Genomic DNA, 25,299 nt, shown 5'->3' with positions numbered 1-25,299 from the left:
TGAGAGGCAGGATTTATGAACATCGAATATGATAGCAGAATATAGTATTAATGGTAAGACTCTTGGCGGTGTGGAGAATCAAAGGGATCTTGGGATCCGAATCCATAGGGCACTCAAAGCTGCTGCACAGGTTGACCCTGTGATTCAGAAAGCATACGGTGCATTGTCCTTCATCAATCATGGGATTGAGTTTAGGAGCCGAGAGATAATGTTACAGCTATGTAGGACCCTCGATAAACCCCACTTGGAGTACTGTGCTCAGTTCTGGTCACCTCACTACAGGAAAGATGTGGAAGCTATAGAAAGGGTGCAGAGGAGATTTATAAGAATGTTGCCTGGATTGAGGAACATGCCTTATGAGAATAGGTTGAGTGAACTCAGCCATTTTTCCTTGGAGTGATGGAGGATGAGAAGTGACCTAATAGGTGTATAAGATTATGAGAGGCATTGATCATGTGGATAGTCAGGATTTTCCCCCAGGGCTGAAATGGCTAGCACGAGGGCACAGTTTTAAAGTGCTTGGAAGTAGGTACAGAGGAGATATCAGGGGTAGGTTTTTTACGCAGAGGGTGGTGAGTGCGTGGAATAGGCTGACAGCGACGGTGGTTGACGTGGATACGATAGGGTCTTTTTAAGGGACTCCTGGACAAGTTTATGGAGCTCAGAAGAATAGAGGTAATTTCTCAGGTAAGGACATGTTTGGCATAGCTTTGTGGGCTGAAGGGCCTGTATTGTGCTCTAGGTTTACTATGTTTCTAACATTTGGAGAGGCATAATAGGAATAGTCAGCATGGCTTTGTCAAAGGCGGGTTGTCTTACAAGCCTGATTGAATTTTTTGAGGATGTGACTAAACACATTGAAGGAAGAGTAGTAAATGTAGTGTATATGGATTTCAGCAAGGCTTATTGAGAAAGTGCGGAGGCATGGAATCTAAGGGAACCTTGCTTTGTGGATCCAGAACTGGCTTGCCCACAGAAGGCAAAGAGTGGTTGTAGATGGGTCATATTCTGCATGGAGGTCAGTCACCAGTGGTGTGCCTCAGGGATCTGTTCTGGGACACTTAGTCTTTGTGATTTTTATAAATGACCTGGATGAGGAAGTGGAGAGATGTGTTAATAATTTTGCTGATGACACAAAGGTTGGAGGTGTTGTGGAGAGTGTGGAGGGCTGTCAGAAGTTGCAATGGAGTATTGATAGGATGCAAAACTGGGCTGAGAAGTGGCAGATGAAGTTCAACCCAGTTAAGTGTGAGATGGGTAATTTTGGTAGCTCAAATATGATGACGAAATATAGTAACATAGGCAGTCGACCCTCCTTATCCGCGGGGGATTGGTTCCAGGACTCCCCGCGGATACTAAAATTTGCAGATGCTCAAGTCCCTTATTTAACATGCATCAGTGTGGTGGTCTTTAGGTCCCAGCGGAACCCCGGACTTTATTTAACATGCCTTTGTGCGGTTGGCATTAGGACCTGGCGGTGCAGCTCTGAATCCAGTGTTTCTGTTCACAAAAATAATCGCGATTGAAAATAAGGTGGAAGTAAAAGCGATCGGAAAGAGGTGAAACTCCATCGGTTATTGGAAAAGCGTTAGGCTACAGTCGGTCAACGATCGGAACAATTTTATTGGAGAATGTGCAAGGCCCTGCCCCGATGAAAGCTACAATTATTACTAAGCAACGCTTAGATTAAATTATTGAAATACTTATGTTTCTTAAGTGTTTTTTATGCATAGAGAGGTAAAATATGTACTATATACTAAGAAAAACATTTGACTAACTGACGCTAAATGATACCTGTTCCGACTTCAAATCCGACAAAGATGGACTCAGGATGGAACTCGTTCATAACCTGGGGCCTGCCTGTACTTTTAAATCATTTCTAGATTACTTATAATACCTAATACAATGTAAATGCTATGTAAATAGTTGTTGTACTGTATTGTTTAGGGAATAATGACAAGAAAAACTAGTCTGTATATGCTCAAGCAACGAGTGCTGGAGAGAGAACTTCCGGGGTTTTCCCGATCTGCGGTTGGTTGAATCTGCACATACGGAATCCGCGGATAAGGAGGGCCGATTGTAGAATATATAGTAGGTTCATGGAGCTTAAAAAAATAGAGGCCTATGGGTAACCCTAGGTAATTTCTAAAGTATATATTCGGCAGAGCATTGTGGGCCGAAGCGCCTGTGTTGTGCTGTAGGTTTTTTATGTTTCTACCTCCCCTGTTCATAAGGATGATTTAAGTATCTCTGCTAGGGCCCCTGCAATTTCAGCACTTGTCCACCATAGGGTCTGAGAGAACACCGTGTCAGGCCAGAGGATTTATCCACCCTAATTTGCTTCAAGTCAGTGAACACCTCTGTAATCTGTATCAGGTCCATAATCTCAATGCTGCTTTGCCTCACTTCTGTAGGATTGTCTGTTTTGCAAGTAAATACAGATATAAAAAGTCCATTCAGCATCTCCTACATCTCTTGATTCCAAGCACATATAGCGGCAAGAAAAAGTTTGTGAACCCTTTGCAGTTACCTGGCTGTCTGCATTCTGTGAACTTCTCGGGCTGTACTTGATCTGGTATTTGGAAGTGAACCTGGTTATGTGTCAGATCTCGGTGAGAGAGCATTTTGGAGGTAGTGATCACAACTCTATCTCCTATAGCATAATGTTGGCGAGGGATAGCAGCAGACAATTTGAGAAAACATTTAACTGGTTTAGGGGGAAATATGATGCTATTTTACAGGAACTTGACAACATAAATTGGACACAGATGTTCTCAGGGAAATGGCAGAAATGTGGCAAATGTTCAGGGAACATTTGCATGGAATTCTGCATAGATATGTTCCATTGAGGCAGGGAAAGGATGGTAGAGTAAAAGTGCCATGGTGTACAAAGGATGTGGAAAATCTAGTAAAGAAAAGCTTACAAAAGGTTCAAGAAACGAGGTATTGTTAGAGGTCTAGAAATTTACAAGGGTGCCTGGAAGGAGCTCAAAAATGAAAGTGGGAGAGCCAGAAGGGGCCATGAGAAAGCCTTGGCGGGCAGGATTAAGGAAAACCCCAGGGTATTCTACAAGTATGTGAAGAGCAAGAAAATGAGCTGTGTGAGAATAGGACCAATCAGCTGTGATAGCAGAAATGTGTGCATGGAGTCGGAGGAGGTAATGGAGGTACTTAATGCATATTTTGCTTCAGTATTCACCTGTGTAAAGGGCCTTGGCAATTGTGGAGATGACTTACAGTGGGCTGAAACGCTTGAGTGTATAGACATTAAGAAAGAGAATGGAACTGCTGGAACTTTTGAAAGGTATTAAGTTAGTTAAATCGCTGAGTCCTGATGAGATGTACCCCAGGCTACTGTGGGAAGCAAAGGAGGAGATTGTTGAGTTTCTGACTCATTAGGGACAAGAGAAGTACTGGAGGATTGGTGGGTTGCAAATGTTGTTCCTCTGCTCAAGAAGGAACAGTGACCAGTGAGTCTTTTTTCAGTGGTGGGCAAGTTGTTGAAGATCCTAGCTTGTCTCTGTCTCTCTCTGTCTCTGTGTGTGTGTCTGTCTCTCTCTCTTCCCCCCCCCCCCCCTCCCCTGAGCAGTGGATGTAGTGTATATGGATTTCAGTAAGGCATTTGATAAGGTTCCCCATGCGAGGCTCATTCATAAAGTCAGGAGGCATGGGATCCAAGGAGATCTTGCTTTGTGGATACAGAGGTGCCAAAGGGTTTCGAACTGAAACGTCGACTGTACTCTTTTCCTTGATGCTGCCTGGTTTGTTGAGTTCTTTCAGTAGTATGTGCATGTGTTGCCCTTCTTTTAGCTTCCTGATTTCTGAAGCCTTCTCTTGTATTTGTATTCCATTTGTTCCTACCTGTTAGGGACCAAGTTCACTCAACCTATTCTCATAAGGCATGCTCCCCAATCCAGGCAACATCCTTGTAAATCTTTTTTGTTTAAACTATGGCCTCAACATCTCTTGAAATCAATAGTTCCCTACACCTGTTATCTTTAGTTTTTATTCTGATAGGCACATGCAAGTTTTGTACTCTTAACATTTCACTTTTGAACTCTTCCCACTTACCAAGTATACTTTTGCCAGTAAACAGCCTGTCCCAATCCACACTTGCCAGAGCTCTTGATACCATTAAAATTGGCTTTTCTCTAATCTAGAATCGCGACCCATGGACCAGATATATCTATTTGCGAATTTACTTTGTATCTAGTGATCATAATGCCATTAGTTTCAAAGTGTTCCTCTACATAAGCTTGCAACCTGCCCTGTTTCATTCCCTAATAGCAGATCAAGTATCACACTTTTTCTTCTTGGGACCTCTACACACTGATTAAGGAAACTTTCCTGAACACCTTTGACAAACTCTATCCCATCTATTCCTTTTACAGTATAGTAGTCTCAGTCAATATGCAGGAAGTTTAAAATCACCTACTACAACCACTGTTTCTTGCAACAGTTGAAATCTGTCTACAAATTTTAAACACAAAGCCTGCAGATGCTGGAAATCCAAAGCAACAAACAATGATGCAGGAATTCAGCAGGAAGGCAGCATCTATGAAAATGAATCCATATTTATCAATATTTTGGTCTGAGACACTTAAGACAAATTCTCTACAAGTTTGTTCCTCCAAGTCCTACGGACTGTGGGTGCCCCATAATGTAGCCCCCTTAATGTTGTAGTACCTTTCTTATTCCTTAGTTCCACCCATGAAGCCTCATTAAATGAGTTTTCCAGTCTGTTTTGACTGAGCACTGCTGTGAGATTTCTCTAACTAATAATGCCACTCCCCCTTTAATCTGTCATGTCTAAAATAGTGGAACCCTGGAATATTGAGCTGCCAGCCCTGCCCCTCCTGTAACCAAGTCTTACTGATGGCAACAATTTCATAATTCCATGTGTTGAGCCATTCCCTGGGCTCACCTGCCTTTCCTACAATGCTAGTTGTGTTGAAATACATGCAGCTCAAAACATTGCTCAACTTTTTGATTCCTGATTTTTGTCTGAGGTCTTGAAATCTGTCTCCACCAACTGTTTGGCACTCATTCCCATCCCCCTGCAATGCTTTGCATAACGTTAATCATTTGAAACGTCATTTTTTTAAACTCAAATGTAGTAGCCAGTCTACTTCTGACAACTCTATAAATAACAAAGTGATGTATGGCCGAATATGGTAGGTTGATGGTTGTCAGAATCAGCTTTGTACTGGAAGACATCGGAGCAGAATTAGGCCATGCTAATCAATTTACCTCGCTAATCAGGAAACTGTGCTTTAAACAGTCTCCACAGACATCTGGTAATGAATTCCACAGGTTCACCACACCTTGAATCAGAATGTCCCTCAAAAGACGTCACTCTTTTAAGCCTTTCAATATTTGATAGGCTACAATGATCCCCCTTCGTTCTTGACTCCAGGTAAAGATCCTGAACCATCACACTGTCCTCTGGATCCTGTCTAATGCCAGCATGGCCTTTCCCAAGACCCAAAGCTGCTCACAGTAGTCTGACCAATTCCTTGTGCCTTGGTGTTTGTTATTGATGTGGAATGTGTTTTACAACAGTACTGTACAAAGGCATAACAATAATATAATTTGCAAAATAACACAAAAAATCAATGAAGTGGTGTTCATGCATCATTCGGAAATCTGATGGTGGAGAAGAACTGTTTCTGAATCATTGAGTCTTTAGGATTCTGGTGATTTTCCCCCACCACCCAGAGGTCATTCACAGCAACTGATTACCTTGACATCAACCATATGTTGAGATGTGTGTAGAGATTGGAAGTGCACGTAGTCACAGATATTTGTACAGATTACATACAGCCTGTACTGTAAGTCACAAATGAACACATCACTGATGCCATGAGACAGCTGCACTGCACTGCTTCCAGTGGTTCTGTGCTCCCACTTGTGTGTAATGCTGTTGAGTGTCTTTTGAAAATCCTTGAAATTAATCTATCCAATTGAAACTGGACTATGTTTCTTCCTGCATTCTTAAGGGTTCTTCCACCCTGCAAAACACATGGCCAATATTTACAACCTCTGAAAAATGTTGTTTTCCTCAAACACCATAAATGAAGGGATGGACCCTGTGAACCCCACTTTTAACACTAAAAAAAGCATCAGTCAACTACTTGCATTTGCTACTGAGCCAGTTTGGAATCTGGCCACTCTCCCTTTCTAACATTGTAGAATCATAGTCATAGAACAGAAACAGGCCATTTGGCCCATCTAATCCATGTCAAACCATTAATCAGCCTAGTCCCAACAACCTGCACCCTGAACATAGCTCTTCATACCCCTCCCATCCATGTGCCTATCCTAATTCATGCTCATTCCAGGCTCTCACCACACAGTGAAGTTCCCATGTTTCCTTTAAACATTTCATCTTTCACCCTTAATCTATGACCTCTAGTCGTCTCAACCAACCTTAGTTGAAAAAGCCTGCTTGCATTTACTGATAATTTTGTAAATCTCTATCAAGTTTCCCCTCATCCTTTGGAATAAAGTTCTAACCAGTTCAACCTTTCCCTATAATTCAGGTCCTCAACATATTTGTAAATTTTCTCTGCACTCTTTCAATCTTATTTACATATTTCCTGTAGGTAAGTCAAGAAAACTGGACATAATTTAGGTAGGTCAAATATGATGGCACAATATAGCATTAATGGTAAGACTTTTGGCAGTGTGGAGGATCAGAGGGGTCGGGGTCCGAGCCCATAGGACACTCAAAGCTGTTGCACAGGTTGACTCTGTGGTCATGGTCAGGAATGGGAAGAGGCAGGTACTAGAGAGTACCCCAGTGGCTGTACCCCTTGACAATAAGTACTCATGTTTGAGTACTGTTGGGGGGACAGCCTACCTGGAGGAAGTGACAGTGGCCGGGCCTCCGGCACAGAGGACGGCCCTGTAGCTCAGAAGGGTAGGGATAGAAGAAAGAGGACCATAGTAATAGGGGATTCGATAGTCAGGGGTTCGGACAGGCGTTTCTGTGGAGGTGATCGGGAGTCCCAGATGGTAGTTTGCCTCCCTGGTGCTAGGGTTCGGGACGTTTCTGATCGCGTCCAAGATATCCTGAAGTGGGAGGGTGAGGAGCCAGAGGTTGTGGTACATGTAGGTACCAATTACATAGGTAGGAAAGGGGAAGAGGTCCTGAAACGAGAGTAAAGGGAGTTAGGAAGGCAATTAAGAAGGACCGCAAAGGTAGTAATCTTGAGATTACTGCCTGTGCCACGCAACAGTGAGAGTAGGAATGGAATTAGGTGGAGGATGAAAGCGTGGCTGAGGGATTGGAGCAGGGGGCAGGGATTCAAGTTTCTGGATCATTGGGACCTCTTCTGGGGCAAGGATGACCAGTTCAAGAAGGACGGGTTACACTTGAATCCTGGAGGGACCAATATCCTAGCGGGGAGGTTTACTAGGGCTACAGGGCAGACTTTAAACTAGTAAGATGGGCGGGAATCAATTTGAGGAAACTATGGGAGAGAAGGTTAGTTCACCAGTAGAGCAAGTAAGTAGACTATGTGTAAGGGAGTAAAGGCAGGTGATGGAGAAGGGATGCACTCAGCCTGAAGATGTAGGAGAGAAGAAAGAAAAGGATAATAAATTTGAATGCATTGTTAGGGATGAAAAGAGAGGAAGAGGTAGAGAGTATCTTAAATGTATCTATTTTAATGCTAGGAGCATTGTAAGAAAGGTGGATGAGCTTAAAGCGTGGATTGATACCTGGAATTATGATGTTGTAGCTATTAGTGAAACATGGTTGCAGGAAGGGTGTGATTGGCAACTAAATATTCCTGGATTTAGTTGCTTCAGGTGTGATAGAGTAGGAGGGGCCAGAGGAAGAGGTGTTGCATTGCTTGTCCGAGAAAATCTTATGGCGGTGCTTTGGAAAGATAGATTAGAGAGCTCCTCTAGGGAGACTATTTGGGTGGAATTGAGGAATGGGAAAGGTGTAGTGACACTGATAGGAGTGTTTTATAGGCCACCTAACGGGGAGCGTGAGTTGGAAGAGCAAATGTGTAAGGAGATGGCAGATATTTGTAGTAAACACAAGGTGGTGATTGTGGGAGATTTTAATTTTCCACACGTAGATTGGGAAGCTCATTCTGTAAAAGGGCTGGATGGTTTAGAGTTTGTGAAATGTGTGCAGGATAGTTTTTTGCAACAATACATAGAAGTACCGACTAGAGATGGGGCAGTGTTGGATCTCCTGTTAGGGAATGCGATAGGTCAGCTGACAGATGCATGTGTTGGGGAGCACTTCAGGACAAGTGATCACAATAGCATTAGCTTCAGTATAATTATGGAGGAGGACAGGACTGGACCTAGAGTTGAGATTTTTGATTGGAGAAAGGCTAACTTTGAGGAGATGCGAAGGGATTTAGAGAGAGTGGATTGGGTCAAGTTGTTTTATGGGAAGGATGTAATAGAGAAATGGAGGTCATTTAAGGGTGAAATTATGAGGGTACAGAATCTTTATGTTCCTGTTAGGTTGAAAGGAAAGGTTAAAGGTTTGAAAGCACCATGGTTTTCAAGGGATATTAGAAACTTGGTTCGGAAAAAGAGGGATGTCTACAATAGATATAGGCAGCATGGAGTAAAGGAATTGCTCGAGGAGTATAAAGAATGTAAAAGGAATCTTAAGAAAGAGATTAGAAAAGCTAAAAGAAGATACGAGGTTGGTTTGGCAAAGAAGGTGAAAGTAAATCCGAAAGGTTTCTACAGTTATATTAAAAGCAAGAGGATAGTGAGGAATAAAATTGGTCCCTTAGAGAATCAGGGTGGTCAGCTATGTGTGGAGCCGAGGGAGATGGGAGAGATTTTGAATGATTTCTTCTCTTCGGTATTCACTAAGGAGAAGGAAATTAAATTGTGTAAGGTGTGGGAAACAAGTAAGGAAGTTATGGAACCTATGACAATTAAAGAGGTGGAAGTATTGGCGCTTTTAAGAAATTTAAAAGTGGATAAATCTCCAGGTCCTGACAGGATATTCCCCAGGACCTTGAGGGAAGTTTGTGTAGAGATAGCAGGAGCTCTGACAGAGATCTTTCAAATGTCATTAGAAATGGGGATTGTGCCGGATTGGCGTATTGCTCATGTGGTTCCATTGTTTAAAAAGGGTTCTAGAAGTAAGCCTAGCAATTATAGACAGTTTGACATCAGTGGTGGGTAAATTAATGGAAAGTATTCTTAGAGATAGTATTAATAATTATCTGGATAGACAAGATCTGATTAGGAGTAGCCAGCATGGATTTGTGCGTGGAAGGTCATGTTTGACAAACCTTATTGAATTTTTTGAAGAAGTTACGAGGAATGTTGACGAGGGTAAGGCAGTGAATGTAGTCTATATGGACTTCAGCAAGGCCTTTGACAAAGTTCCACATGGAAGGTTAGTTAAGAAGGTTCAGTCGTTAGGTATTAATGCTGGAGTAATAACATGGATTCAACAGTGGCTAGATGGGAGATGCCAGAGAGTAGTGGTGGATAATTGTTTATCGGGATGGAGGCCGGTAACTAGCGGGGTGCCTCAGGGATCTGTTTTGGGCCCAATGTTGTTTGTAATATACATAAATGATCTGGATGATGGGGTGGTAAATTGGATTAGTAAGTATGCCGATGATACTAAGGTAGGAGGTGTTGTGGATAATGAGGTGGGTTTTCAAAGCTTGCAGGGAGATTTATGCCGGTTAGAAGAATGGGCTGAATGTTGGCAGATGGAGTTTAATGCTGAGAAGTGTGAGGTTCTACATTTTGGCAGGAATAATCCAAATAGAACATACAGGGTAAATGGTAGGCCATTGAGGAATGCAGAGGAACAGAGAGATCTAGGAATAACAGTGCATAGTTCCCTGAAGGTGGAGTCTCATGTAGATAGGGTGGTGAAGAAGGCTTTTGGAACGCTGGCCTTTATAAATCAGAGCATTGAGTACAGAAGTTGGGATGTAATGTTAAAATTGTACAAGGCATTGGTAAGGCCAAATTTGGAATATTGTGTACAGTTCTGGTCACCAAATTATAGGAAAGGTATCAATAAATTAGAGAGTGCAGAGACGATTTACTAGGATGTTACCTGGGTTTCAGCACTTAAGTTACAGAGAAAGGTTGAACAAGTTAGGTCTCTATTCATTGGAGCGTAGAAGGTTGAGGGGGGATTTGATCGAGGTATTTAAGAGGGTAATAATAAGGTATTAAGGTATTAATATAATAAGGTATTTTGAGAGGGATAGATAGAGTTGACGTGAATAGGCTGTTTCCATTGAGAGTAGGGGAGATTCAAACGAGAGGACATGATTTGCGAGTTAGGAGGCAGAAGTTTAAGGGAAACACGAGGGGGTATTTCTTTACTCAGAGTGATAGCTGTGTGGAATGAGCTTCCTGTAGAAGTAGTAGAGGCCAGTTCAGTTGTGTCATTTAAGGTAAAATTGGATAGGTATATGGACAGGAAAGGAGTGGAGGGTTATGGGCTGAGTGCGGGTAGATGGGACTAGGTGAGATTAAGAGTTCGGCACTGACTAGGAGGGCCAAGATGGCCTGTTTCTGTGCTGTGATTGTTATATGGTTAAGAAGACATACGGTGCATTGGCCTTCATCAACCATGGGATTGAGTTCAAGAGCCGAGAGGTAATGTTGCAGCTATTATAGGACCCTGGTCAGACCCCACTTGGAGTACTGTGCTCAATTCTGGTCACCTCACTACAGGAAGGATGTGGAAACTATAGAAAGAGTGCAGAGAAGATTTACAAGGATGTTGCCTGGATTGAGGAGCATGCCTTATGAGAATAGGTTGAGTGAACTTGGCTTTTTCTCCTTGGAGCGATGGAGATGAGAGTTGACTTGATAGAGGTGTACAAGATAATGAGAGGCATTGATCGTGTGGATAGTCAGAGATTTTTTCCCAAGGCTGAAATGGCTAGCACAAGAGGGCATAGTTTTAAGGTGATCAGAAGTAGGTACAGAGGAGATGTCGGTAAGTTTTTTAAGCAGAGAGTGGTGAGTGCATGGAATGGGTTGCCGGTGGAGGTGGAAATGATAGGGTCTTTTAAGAGACTCCTGGATGGCTACATGGAGCTTAGAAAAATAGAGGGCTATGTTTAAAGCCTAGGTAGTCCTAGGGTAGGGACATGTTTGGCACAGTTTTGTGGGCTGAAGGGCCTGTATTGTGCTGTAGGTTTTCTATGTTTCTATAATTTTCCAAAGCAGGCATCACCAATGTCTTGTACAATTTCAACACAACTTCCCAACTCCTGTGCTTCTTCAATTTATGAAGGCCAATGAGCAAGGTGCCTGTGATACCTGCAGAATTATGGATCTGTATCTCCAGATCACTGTTCTACTGTACTGTTCTACAGGGTGCCGTACTGCTCACTGTGCAAGTCCTACCTGAGATAGATCTCCTAAAGTGCAGCAACCACACACTGATCTGCATTAAATTCCATCTGCTGTTGTTTTTGGCCCATTTCACTGATTGGACCAGGCCCTGCTGCCAGCTTTGACAATCTTCATCACTGCCCACTACACCTCCAATCTTGGTTTCATAAGATATAGGAGCAGATTTGGGCCATTTGACCTATCGAGTTTTCTCCACCATTTCATCATGGCTGATCCAATTTTCCTTTCAGCTCCAGTTTCCTGCCTGCTCCCCGTATCCCTTCATGCCATGACCATTCAAAAATCTATCAATCTCTGCCTTAAATATGCAGAAAGACAGCCCTCACAGCTGCCCGTAACAAAGAGTTCCACAGATTCACCCTCCGGCTAAAAAAAATTCCTCCTCATCTCCATTCTAAAATGATGCACCTCTATTCTGAGGTTGTGTCTTCTGGTCTTAGACTCTTCCACCATCCACTCTATGAAGGCCTTTTACCATTGATTGGGTTTCAATGAAGTCACCCCTTATTCTTCTGAATTGGAGTATACAGCTCCAAAGCCATCAAATGCTCTTCATATGACAAACCATTCAATCCAGGAATCATTTTTGTTAAACTCTTTTGAACCCTGTCCACTTTCAGTACATCCTTTCAAAGATAAGGGGCCCAAACTTGCTCACAATACTCTAAGTGAGCCCTCACCAGTGCTTTATAAAGTTTCAACATTTCATTCTTACTTTTACAATATAGTCCTCTTGAAATGAATGCTAACATTGCATTTGCCTTCCTCATCACAGACTTGACTTGCAAATCAACCTTTAGGGAATTCTGCACAAGGATTCTCTTTGTCTTTTTTTTATATATTTTCTCCCCCATTTAGAAAAGAGTCACACTTTTCTTCTAATGATTATGCATGATCATACACTTCCTGACACTGTATTCCATCTGCCGTTTCTTTGCCCATTCTCCTAATCTGTCTAAATCCTTCTGTAGCATCTCTACTTCCTCAAAACTACCTGCCCTTCCAGTTATCTTCATATCGTCTGCAAGTGGGATCTCCCAGTGGCTCCCCATTTTAATTCCACTTCCCATTCTGGTATGAGCATCCATGGCTGCCTCCACTGCCGGGATAAGGCCACATTTGTACTCTGTTTGGGTAGCCTCCAACCTGATGGCATGAACTTTTATTTCTCTAACTTCCAGTAATTCATCCACCACCACCACCCCCCCACCATTTCCCAATTCCTTGTCCCTCTCTCATGTTATCTCCTTGCCCGCCCATCACCTCCCTATGGTGTTCATGCCATCCTCCCATTTTTTCTTTCTTCCATGACCTTCTGAATCGTTCACCAATCAACTTCCTAGCTCTGCTGCATCCCTCCCCCTCCAGATTTCACCTTGCGTTTCTCTCTCCCCTCCCCCATCTTTTAAATCTACTCCTCAGCTTTTTTCTCCAGTCCTGCTGAAGGGTTTCGGCCTGAAAAATGGACTCTACTTTTTTCCATAGATGCTGCCTGGCCTGCTGAGAATCCTCATGGATCTTTTCTAAATCACCTTGCTCAATCACATCTTCCCTGGAGTATGGCAATCAGAATTGTATACAAGATCCAATGTTTTTAACAACTGACATGATATTGCCAGCTCTTGTACCATTGCATGTCTTCACCCTGTTCACCTGTTTCAGGGACCTATGTACTTCTGGTTTTTCAGTTCAAAAGAACTGCCCAAGGCCCTGTTATTTACCACGTATGTCTTGACCTGCTTTAAGTCCCAAGATGTACTTGTCTGAGCAAAAGTCCTCTAGCCATTCCTTTGCCCACTTTTCCAGTTATCCTTCATTGTGCATCACAATACTAATTACAAACATGATAAGCCAACTGGTCACAATAACTAACCCTTATGATAAATATTCTACTGGTTAGGGGCCTCTTCTGGAAAAACAACCCATGACAAACATCTCTGCAGGTTTCCGCTGACAATTTTGTGACCAGTTGGCTAGCTCTCCTGGAAATTCCTTTGATCAAACCATATGGACCATGCAAGATCTTGCCAAGGCCTTGCTAAAATTCCATGTGGAAAATGACTACTAGCCTCTTCCCTCAGTCCTTTTGATCACCTCTTCAAAAGGCTCACTCAAATCAAACTACAACACTCAGCAAGGCTTATTCATGGTAGAGGTCATAGATTTTAGGGTGAAAGGTGAAAAATGTAAGGAGAGTCTGAGGGGGAACTGCACTCAGGGTGTGTAGAGCAAGCTGCCAGTGGAAGTGGTGGAATCAGATTCAACTACAAAATTAAAGCTAAGTACCTGGATGGGAGTGGTATGGAAGGCTGTGGGTCGATGTGACTAGGCAGGTTGTCATGGATTAGATGGGCTGAAGGACCTGCGGCTGTGCTGTAGTTCTCTATAAATGGGACTAGCCCAGGTAGGCATCTTTGGCATGGACAGGTTGAAGCAAAGTTGTACACAATTGTTTGTTTTGCTGGTTATGTCCCACAGCCCTGCTAGCATCTTCGATGGAGAAAATTTCATAATCTGGTACATAACTGCCACTTTAAGGCATTTGGTCTTATCCTGTCAGAGATGTTCCCTTTTATTCTAACCATCCCTCTTCAATTCTGGTGCTGAAAAATAATCTTTTTAATTTTGATGTATCCAGCAAATTCTTACTGATGCTGTCTGACTAGGTTGTTTACAACATCTTGTGATTTTTATTTTGGAATTTCAGCATCAGCTGTTTTTGATTTGATATTGTATCATGTTCTGTCTTTTGCAGCTCGATGAAGCTGTGGCTGCTGCACATTTGGAGAAACTCGGAGTAAAATTAACCAAACTATCAGAGGATCAGTCATCTTATCTTGGTGTTCCTGTGGATGGGCCTTTTAAACCAGACCATTACAGATATTGAACCCTGTTGATTCGTGCTGCAGAGTGCAACAACATTCCTTCAAGAGATTGATTATGTCACAGTCTGTGAAGGCTGTTCTGATTGCCAAATCAATGGTCCCAGCTGATTGTTGTTCTAACCTCAGTTGTAACCATCTTATCACCAAATCATTTGTTTTGTAATTTCACTGATGTTGAAATATAATACTGCTGAAATATTGACAATAAATATTGATTCTGACTCTGATTTCCTTTTTGACATGAAATGCTTTCACAAAACTAAGCAATTTATGAGTAACCAATTAAACTAATACCCCTAAGTTCTGGAGAAGACCAGCAAACACAGCAAATATTTGATCAGATCATGATGCAGGCATTCAACCCAAGCATGTTGACAGGTCATTTCCCTGCACACGTGCTGGATAACCTGGAGTTCTTCCAACAGATTGTTTGAAGCTCCAACTTATAACCATCTGCAGTCTCTTGTGAGTTGATCAAAGTGTGCAGAATATTTTAATTATATAATTAAGAGATTTTGATGTCCTACTGTTTTGTGTCTCTTTCCCAACCTATATGCTGGCCTTTAGTTTGCTGTGGCTTTAGATGGCTTAGCTCTGATCAAGTGAGCTTCTGCTGACATGGCTTGTTGATCAGTAAACCAGAGAAAACCCATGTAGGCACTGAGTCAATGTGATACTCCAAAAAGCCAGGACCTGAGTTCAGAGTTGGAGCTGCTCTACTAGATGCATACATAAAATATAGAAATCTACAGCACATTACAGGCCCTACAGCCCACAATGACATTACAGCTGACCATGTAACCTACTGTAGAAACTGCCTAGAATTTCCCTACCACATAGCTCTCTCTTTTTCTTTTTGACATCCCCTCTGTACCTACATACAAGCACCTTAAAACTGTATCAACCTATGTTAGCTAGCCATAGGATCAATGCCTCTCATCTTATACACCTCTATCAGGTGACCTCTCATCCTCTGTGGCTCCAAGGAGAAAAGGCCAAATTCACTCCACCTATTCTCATAAGGCATACTCTCCAAGCCAGGCAACATCCTTGTAAATCTATAGTATCCACATCCTTCCTGTAATGAGGAGATCAGAACTGAACACGGTTCTTCAAGTGGCGTCTAACTAAGCTTAGTCTTGTATAGCTTTAACATTACCTCACAGCTCTTGAACTCAGTCTCACTGTTGATAAAGACCATCACACCATGCAGCTTCTTAACACTGTCAAATTGTGTAGCAGCTATGAGAGTCCTGTATTCCTGTTGATACAAACCCGAAGATCTCACGGATCCTCCACACTGCTACGAGTCTTACCATTGTTATTTTCTGTCTTCAAATTTGACCTACCAAAATAAACCACTTCACACTTATCCAAGTTGAATTCCATCTGCTACTTTTCAGCCCACTTATGCATCCTATTGAAATCCTGCTGTAACCTCTGATAACCCTCTAGTCTATCCACAACACCCCTAACTTTTGTGTTACCAGCAAACTTACTAACCCATTTTACTTTGTCATCCAGGTCATTTAAAAAAAGTCACGCAGAGGGGTCCTAGAGCAGACCCCTGCGGAACACCACAGGAGGAATGATTACCATCCTCCATGCAGACAATGAGCCATCCACAACCACCCTTTGCTATTCTCATAAGGCATGCTCCCCAATCCAGGCAATTCCTAGTAAATCTCCTCTGCACCCTTTCTATAGTTTCCACATCCTTCCTGTAGTGAGGTGACCAGAACTGAGCACAGTACTCCCAAGTGGGGTCTGACCCTATAGCTGCAACATTACCTCTCGGCTCTTGAACTCAATCCCATGGTTAATGAAGGCTAATGCACCTTATGCCTTCTTAACCACAGACAACCTGTGCAGCTGCTTTGAGTATCCTATGGACTTGGACCCAAAGATCCCTCTGATCCTCCACACTGCCAAGAGTCTTACCATTAATATTCTGTCATCATACTTGACCTACCAAAATGAACCACTTCACACTTAGCTGGGTTGAACTCCATCTGCCACATCTCCACCTAGTTTTGCATCCTATCAATGTCCTGCTGTAACTTCTGACAGTCCTCCACACAATCCCCAACACCCTCAATGTTTGTGTCATCAGCAAATTTACTCACCCACTTTCTCACTCAGGTCATTTATAAAAATCATGAAAAGATAGTGCATCTTTGCTCTATCATATAACCATATAACAATTACAGCACGGAAACAGGCCATCTCAGCCCTTCTAGTCTGTGCCGAACGCTTACTCTCACCTAGTCCCACTGACCCCACTCAGCCCATAACCCTCCATTCCTTTCCTGTCCACATACCTATCCAATTTTCCTTTAAATGACAATACCGAACCTGCCTCTACCACTTCTCCCGGAAGCTCATTCCACACAGCTACCACTCTCCGAGTAAAGAAATTCCCCCTCATGTTACCCTTAAACTTTTGCCCCCTAAGTCTCAACTCATGTCCTCTTGTTTGAACCTCCCCTAATCTCAATGGAAAAAGCTTATCCATGTCAACTCTATCTATCCCCCTCATAATTTTAAATACCTCTTATCAAGTCCCCCCTCAACCTTCTATGCTTATCATCTGCTCATCTTCCTCACCAACCCCCTACAAGCTATCTCTACTAGTGCGCCAACCGCCCCATCCTCTGCCTCTTCACTTCGGTTCCCACCCCCCTGCAAATCTAGTTTAAACACTTCCCAATAGCATAAGCAAACATCCCTCCCATATTATTGGTTCCCCTTCAGTTCAGGTGCAACCCGTTCCACTTGTACAGGTCACCCCTTCCCCAGAAAAAGTTCCAATCATCCAAGAACTTGAAACTGTGCCCCCTGCACAATTTCCTCAGGCACTTGTTCATCTGCTTGTTATCTTCCTGTTCCAAACCTTCACTAGCTTGTGGCACCAAGAGTAATCTAGAGATTACCACCATGGGGGTCCTGCTCTTCAGCCAACTTTCTAACTGCCTAAACGTACTGTGCAGGACCTCTACCCCTCTCTTGCCTATGTCATTGGTACCGATATGTACTATGACCTCCCGCTGCTCACCCTCCCCTTCAAGAATATTCTGCAACTGCTCAGGGACATTCTGGACCCTAGCACCCAGGAGGCAACACACTATCCTGGTAGCTCTTGTTGCCACAGAATCTCCTATCTGTCCCTCTAACTATTGAGTCCCCTATGACTTCCTCCACCTGACTTCACCCAACACTTCTGAGGCTCAGAGCTGACCTCAGTGCTATTGGTCTGGCTTGTGCCGCCTTGCCCAGGTAGGTCATCTACCTCAACAGCATACAAAGGGATATACCTGTTGTTGAGGGGAATGGCCACAGGGTGAACCTGCACTGACTTCTTTCGCCCTTTACCTCTCTCGGTATTCACCTATATACTTCCTGAATTCTGCATTCTGGGTGTAATCACCTGCTCAAAAGTTGTATCTATCAATTTCTCTGCCTCCCAGCTGATCTGTTGTTCATCCAACTCTTGCTCCAGCTCCTTAATGCGGTCTTTCATGAGCTGAAGTTGGCTGCACTTCCCGCCTGTATAGTCATCAGGAAGACTCATATCCTATAAGAGCATTCCACTGTCATATCTGCCATCCTGCTCGCACTGTACAATGGGCAACCAAGACCAAATCAGCAATAACTAAAGGAAAAACTAACCCTTCTAACCTGTTTCCTTGGCCTCAGCCTCTTCTTGTTGAAGCCTATTGAGGCCATTAACACTCATACTCTCTCCACTGGCCTGCTCACAACAAGGCCAGCCCACTTGTCCCTTCTGTACTCTTACTTATTTTGCAGTGTTCTGCTCCCAATGCTGATTGGGCCTCCAGCATGTTCGGAATGTGTAGTACCATTTTGTAAGTTGAAAGACATACACATGATTGAAGATCTTTATTTCATTAACTCGCACATACCTTACACAATTTGGATAGCAATAAAGCTTAGAAATACATAATTATTCAAATACTTAATTGTCATATCAGAACTAGGTTACAGGTGAGGCATGAGAAGATAGTTGATTTGTTTCTACTCAACTTTTATGTTGAATTACAGATACATTTTAACTAAAATATATTAATACATCATTCTAATTCATTAAGGACTAGAGTTCAGAATTTTTGACATTTACTGAAATAAAGGATCTTTGCTGCTATTTGATATTGGAACATGTACAAATAATGATCCACTCAAGCAGTGATTAGTCAGTTTTAGAGCACTCCATTGTGTTCTGTTGCTGCATATTTCAATTACTTGCTTCTATCCATTTTAACTATCAAATGCCGTAAGCTGGAAAACTTTGGTTTAACTGCCTCTCTGGGAGTGTGTGAATGAAGTGTTGCCAAATTATCCGATTGCTGCCCTGCAGCTTCAGTACCACTGTGCTGTCGAATTGTTGCAGTTGGACATAGACTATCCATTGATAATCTTCTCACTGATGAACTGAGGCATGGTGTAAAGGATTAAGAAGATAAAGATGGCCAGAATGGCAATGACCAGCAAACCAATAATGTACCACTTGTAATTTTTCCATATGAAGTATACAAATGACTTCAGTGGGTTGATGAACCAGTTAAAGGATGTGTTGGGTCGGCTGCAAAAGAAGTACTCATGTTAGTTAACCAAGTTGTATCAGGGATATACAGTATCACTTTAGTGAAGAATTCAACTATGCCTTTATTTGCATACTGACGTTCAGCAATAGATTAAAAACATTGATGTAAATCATAGCATGTTACATATCCCATGATTTCCTGCCAGCATTCAGTCCAGTATGCCCTTCCACCATTTCAACCCAAACGCTTGAAATGCCCATTTTTATTTGCTACCCTAACCTATTTTGTTCCACAGAGCTTGAACTTTTAACTCATCATTACCTCTTTCAGAACTAGAAACTCATGTGAATGACTAAGTTTGTCCAAGATCAGAGAGGAAAAAAAGATTATTTTCTCCCCCATGATGAAAGACTGGAAACAATGGATGCAGGTGGCCACTTTTCCAAACGATAAGCAGTAAACATTTCATTACAAGTTCTAAGATGAAAGGATGCTGGCATTTTCAAATTTATCCCCAAGATTAGAATGTGATGAGGCGGAATGGAGGTGACATGGGTACAGATCTTACAGTCTTGATACCATGCCTGGAACTAAAATGTAACTCGAAACTAGCAAAAAAGAGGGGCAAGACTGGCATCTTAAAGTCCAAGATTAGGGTTTTCAGAAATAAAAGATGAGAATTGGGGAGCATTATTGGTTGCAATACTTATTTTAGAAATCCCTGCTGTGAAAATAAAGCATCATTAACTGAGGCTATATGGAGTGGATTAGAAAACACAGCTAAGGCATAACTGTAGTGAACTACAGATCTCCAAACAAGTCTGAGAGAGGGACCACTGGGGAGAACCCACACACTCCAAGGGAAGGGCGTAATGTTTTATTTACTCTAATCATGTCACCTCCCCTCAGAGTCCAGGAGCAGCAGGAAACCTCTGAGTGTCTTCAGCAATTTCAAATTTGCTGCAGACACAGCCACAGCTTCTGTTTACTTACTTGGGTTTGTCTAGTGGTTCTGGCTCTTTCCGTCCAAGACCCACAGGGGATTTTTCTGCTTCTTCCACAGTGAGCAAGTGCAACTCAGCCTCAACTTTACCCTGTCATAAGCAAAAAATATTTATTAGAGTTTCAGGCACGACAGGGGGTGGGGGGTAATTCATGAAGCAAGTTGACCATGTGCAATTCATGTCTGCTGTCCCTAATCAGTCCTTGATTTTCCAAATGCTAATAAATCATATCCCTCAGAACAGGGATTATTGCCTGTGCTACGTGACAGTGAGTATAGGAATAGAGTGAGGTGGAGGACAAATGTGTGGCTGAGGGATTGGAGCAGGGGACAGGGATTCAGATTTCTGGATCATTGGGACCCTCTTTTGGGGCAGGAGTGTCCTATACAAAAAGGATGGGTTGCACTTGAATCCCAAGGGGAACCAATAATCTGGCAGGGAGGTTTGCTAAGGCTACTGGGGAGAGTTTAAACTAGAACTATTGGAGGGTGGGAACTGAACTGAAAGATGGAGGAAGAGGAGGTTAGCTCACAAACAGAGAAAGCTTGGAGACAGTGCAAGAGGGAGGATAGGCAGGTGATTGAGAAGGGACCCATTCAGACTGGAGGATTGGAGAGTTGCAGATATTCTTCCTTTATTCAAGAAAAAGAGTAGAGATAGCCCAGGAAATTATAGACCAGTGAGTCTTACTTAAGTGGTTGGTAAGTTGATGGAGAAGATCCTGAGAGGCATAATATGATTAGGAGTAGTCAGACTAGGTTTGTGAAAGGCAGGTCGTGCCTTACAAGCCTGATCTAATTTTTTGAGGATGTGACTAAACACATTGATGATGGTAGAGCAGTAGATGTAGTGTATATGGATCTCAGCAAGGCATTTGACAAGTTACTCCATGCAAGGCTTTTGACAAGGTACCCCATGCAAAGCTTATTGAGAAAGTAAGGAGGCATGGGATCCAAGGGGACATTGCTTTGTGGATCCAGAACTAGCTTGTCCATAGAAGGCAAAGAATGGTTGTAGATGGGCCAGATTCTATATGGAGGTCAGTGACCAGTGTAGTGCCTCAGAGATCTGTTCTGGGACCCCTACTCTTTGTGATTTTTATAAATCACCTGGATGAGGAAGTGGAGGGATGGGTTAGTCAATCTGCTGATGACACAAAGGTTGGAGGTGTTGTGGATAGTGTGAAGGGCTTTCAGAGGTTACAGCAGGACATCGATAAGATGCAAAACTGAGCTGAGAAGTGGCAGATGGCGTTCAACCCAGATAAGTGTGAGGTGGTCCACACACAAAGGGACAGCGTTAGGGAACTGGAGATGCAGCTCGATGACCTTCGCCTGGTCAGGGAGAGAAGGAGGTGATAGAAAGGAGTTACAGACAGGTGGTCACACCGGGGCTAAGGGGGACAGAGAAATGGGTCACAGTCAGGAGAGGGAAGGGGAAGAGTCAGGTACTAGAGAGTACCCCTGTGGCTGTACCCCTTGACAATAAGTACTCCTGTTTGAGTACTGTTGGGAGAACAGTCTACCTGGGGGATGTGGCAGTGGCTGTGCCTCTGGCGCAGAGTCTGGTCCTGTGGCTCAGAAGGGTAGGGAAAGGAAGAAGAAAGCAGTAGTGATTGGGGACTCTATAGTTAGGGGGTCAGACAGGCGATTCTATGGATGCAGGAAAGAAACTCGAATGGTAGTTTGCCTCCCAGGTGCCAGGGTCTGCGATGTTTCGGATTGCATCCAAGATATCCTGCTGTGGGAGGGAGAGCAGCCAGAGGTTGTGGTACATATTGGCACCAATGACATAGGTAAGAAAAGGAAAGAGATCCTGAAAAAAGACTACAGGGAGTTAGGAAGGAAGTTGAGAAAGAGGACCGCAAAGGTAGTAATATCAGAATTACTGTCTGTGCCACATGACAGTGAGAATAGGAATAGGATGAGGTGGAGGATGAATGCGTGGCTGAGGGATTGGAGCAGGGGACAGGGATTCAGATTTCTGGATCATTGGGACCTCTTTTGGGGCGGGTGTGACCTGTACAAAAAGGACGGGTTGCATTTGAATCCCAGGGGGCCCAATATCCTGGTGGGAAGGTTTGCTAAAGCTACTGGGGAAAGTTTAAACTAGAATTGTTGAGGGGTGGGAACCAAACTGAAGAGACTGGGGAAGAGGCAGTTGGTTCACAAATAGAGAAAGCTTGTAGACAGTGCGAGAGGGAGGATAGGCAGGTGATAGAGAATGGACGCACTCAGACCGATGGCTTGAGATGTGTCTATTTTAATGCAAGGAGTGTTGTGAACAAAGCAGATGAGCATAGAGTGTGGATCAGAATTTGGTGATATGATGTGGTGGCCATTACAGAGACTTGGATGGCTCAGGGATTGGACTGGTTACTTCAAGTGCCGGGTTTTAGATGTTTCAGAAAGGACAGGGAAGGAGGCAAAAGAGGTGGGGGTGTGGCACTGTTGATCAGAGATAGTGTCATGGTTGCAGAAAAGGTGGATGCCATGGAGGGATTGTCTACGGAGCCCCTGTGGGTGGAGGTTAGGAACAGGAAGGGGTCAATAACTTTACTGGGTGTTTTTTATAGGCCGCCTAATGGTAACAGGGATATCGAGGAGCAGATAGGGAAACAGATTCTGGAAAGGTGTAATAATAACAGAGTTGTGATGGGAGATTTTAATTTCCCAAATATCGATGGGCATCTCCCTCGAGCGAGGGGTTTAGATGGAGTGGAGTTTGTTAGATGTGTTCAGGAAGGTTTCTTGACACAGTATGTAGATAAGCCTACAAGAGGAGAGGCTGTACTTGATTTGGTATTGGGAAATGAACCTGGTCAGGTGTCAGATCGATAAGTGGGAGAGCATTTTGGAGATAGTGATCATAATTCTATCTCCCTTACAATAGCATTGGAGAGAGATAGGAGCAGACATGTTAGAAAAGTGTTTAATTGGAGTAAGGGGAATTATGAGGCTATCAGGCAGGAAATTGGAGGTTTAAATTGGAAACAGATGTTCTCAGGGAAAAGTATGGAAGAAATATGATAAATATTCAACAGATATTTGAGTAGAGCTCTGTATAGGTACGTTCCAATGAGACAAGGAAGTTATGGTAGGGTACAGGAACCATGGTGTACAAAGGCTGTAATAAGTCTAATCACGAAGAAAAGAAAAGCTTACAAAAGTTTCAGAGAGCTAGGTAATGTTAGAGATCTGGAAAGATTATAAGGCTACTAGGAAGGAGCTTAAGAAGGAAATCAGGAGAGCCAGAAGGGGCAATGAGAAGGTCTTGGCGGGCAGAACCTCACTACAGGAAGGATGTGGATACTATAGAGAGAGTGCAGAGGAGATTTACAAGGATGTTGCCTGGTTTGGTGTGCATGCCTCATGGGAACAAGTTGAATGAACTCTCCTTGGATCGACAGAGAATGAGAGGTGACCTGAAAGGGGTGTATAAGATGATGACAGGCATTGATCATGTGGACAGCCTGAGGCTTTTTCCCAGGGCTGAAATGGCTAACGCTAGGGGGCATAGCTTTGAGATGCTTGGAAATAGGTACAGAGGGGATGTCAGAGTTAAGTTTTTCACACAGAGAGTGGTGGGTGCATGGAAGGCACTGCCAGTGATAGTGGTGGAGGCAGCTACAATAAGGTCTTTTAAGAAACTCTTAGATAGGTACATAGAGCTTAGAAAAATAGAGGGCTTTGCAGTAGGGAAATTCTAAGACAATTTCTAGAGTAGGTTACATGGTTGGCATAACATTGTGGGCCGAAAGGCCTGTAATGTGCTGTAGATTTCTATGTTCTATGATATTTCCTGTGGTGAGAGAGTCTAAGACCAGAGGACACAGCCTCAGAATAGAGGGGCGTCCTTTTAGAATGGAGATGAGGAGGAATTTCTTTAGCCAGAGAGTGATGAATCTGTGGAATTCTTTGCCACCAGCAGCTGTAGTGGCCAAGTCTTTACGTACATTTAAGGCAGAGGTTGATAGATTCTTGATTGGTCAGGGCTTGAAGGGATACAGGGAGAAGGCAGGAGATTGGGGCTCAGAGAAATATTGGATCAGCCATGATGAATTAGCGGAGCAGACTCAATGGGCCAAATGGCCTAATTCTGCTCCTATTATGGTCTCGTGGTTTTATGGTCTAAATCCATTCATTTGTGATACCAGTGGCAGAGGGACCACAATTGCCTTGGTTGTGGTGAGGAGTAGGCCTTGGCAGCAGTGTTGCCTTGGATGCAACTGCCCAGGGGAGTGAGCAGGGCACTCTGCTTGATGCAGAGGAATTGTGCTGGCTTGGGAGCTGGCCTCTCCTGCTCATGCTTCCCTCCGATGTTTGTTAAGTGGTGCCTTCTGGTGTTCACTTGGTGGACCAGTTTAACTACAGTCATGCTACTCAGGACTTGGGCTATTTTTATCACTCTTTGTGATGTATATTTTTCTGAAATAGCAACCTAATGTGGTACTATTTGCAGAGTGCTGTGTGCTGTCGGTAATGGAGTTTGCACGTTGGCCCCAGAGGAATGATGCTTTGTTTAGCTATATTCATGTATGGTTGAATGTTGATTAAACTTGAACTTGAAGTCTATGGGGCCAATGGCCAACATTTATGCTGTGCATTTCTTTGATTTTGTTGTCTTATCCCAAGCACCAAATGTTCTGTAGCTTAAGTGAAATTACCAAGCAAAGTTAAATAGATTGCATTACCCTTGCATCTGAGTGGACCCCATCCTAATTTACCAATAGCAATGTGTCCCATCTGAATGGCCTAGAATTGGTCCAAGTGAAGAGACAATAAACTGCACTAGGATCCCAACCAGCTACATATTTCTCCTTAAGCTGGTGATACAAGGACATCTCACCCTAAGAATGTACGTGTTGCCAGAGCTGTCAGTAAACTCAACATCCTCAATTTTCACTTTCTTCTTTTTCTTTTTTTTCTTCTTTTTCTTGCTTTCATCATCTTCTTCTTCCTCATCTTCTGCTTCTTTCACTTTGATCATGGGCCACCATCCCTTCATCCTCTTTCCCTTTATGATGGAGGCACGAGGACCTGCTTTCTCTTTTGCCATCTTGATGGTACATTGGTCAGCTGTCTTTGCTGGTCGGACCAAATCATTTAGCTTCAGTTCAACCGAGCCTGCAACATTAAAACAAAATCCTTAGCAACTTAAATAACAATTTAGTGGTGGACAACTGTCAGGTTGGAGGCTGGTGACTAGTGGTGTGCCTCAGGGATCTGTACTGGGTCCAATGTTGTTTGTCATATACATTAATGATTTGGATGATGGGGTGGTAAATTGGATTAGTAAGTATGCAGATGATACTAAGGTAGGTGGCGTTGTGGATAATGAAGTAGGTTTTCAAAGCTTGCAGAGAGATTTAGGCCAGTTAGAAGAGTGGGCTGAACAATGGCAGATGGAGTTTAATACTGATAAGTGTGAGGTGCTACATTTTGGTAGCAATAATCC

At 43.1% G+C, this 25,299-nt stretch overlaps 2 protein-coding genes across 7 annotated transcripts in view; one reads left to right on the top strand and one right to left on the bottom strand.

Moving 5' to 3' along the window:
• ahcy (adenosylhomocysteinase) overlaps window positions 1–14,503 on the top strand; it is a 103,613-nt gene extending 89,110 nt beyond the window's left edge. For both annotated transcript variants that reach the window (XM_059981123.1, XM_059981122.1), the window contains one exon: window positions 14,147–14,503. In XM_059981123.1, coding sequence (XP_059837106.1) covers window positions 14,147–14,278 — 132 coding nt within the window. In that variant the 3' untranslated portion in view covers window positions 14,279–14,503. The remainder of the gene's footprint in view (window positions 1–14,146) is intronic.
• Window positions 14,504–17,916: 3,413 nt separating this feature from the next.
• The window catches only part of fer1l4 (fer-1 like family member 4), a 397,456-nt gene continuing 390,073 nt past the window's right edge, over window positions 17,917–25,299 (bottom strand). For all 5 annotated transcript variants that reach the window (XM_059981120.1, XM_059981116.1, XM_059981117.1 and 2 more), the window contains 3 exons: window positions 24,691–24,968; window positions 19,832–19,932; window positions 17,917–18,876 (listed from right to left, as the gene is read on the bottom strand). In XM_059981120.1, coding sequence (XP_059837103.1) covers window positions 18,696–18,876; window positions 19,832–19,932; window positions 24,691–24,968 — 560 coding nt within the window. In that variant the 3' untranslated portion in view covers window positions 17,917–18,695. The remainder of the gene's footprint in view (window positions 18,877–19,831; window positions 19,933–24,690; window positions 24,969–25,299) is intronic.

The sequence above is a fragment of the Hypanus sabinus genome, chromosome 9 (genome assembly GCF_030144855.1).
Source record: "Hypanus sabinus isolate sHypSab1 chromosome 9, sHypSab1.hap1, whole genome shotgun sequence".
In the NCBI taxonomy this organism is placed as follows: Eukaryota; Metazoa; Chordata; class Chondrichthyes; order Myliobatiformes; family Dasyatidae; genus Hypanus; species Hypanus sabinus.
The sequence above is the reverse complement of the archived record's forward strand: the minus strand, read 5'-3'. Positions and strand labels throughout refer to the sequence as shown.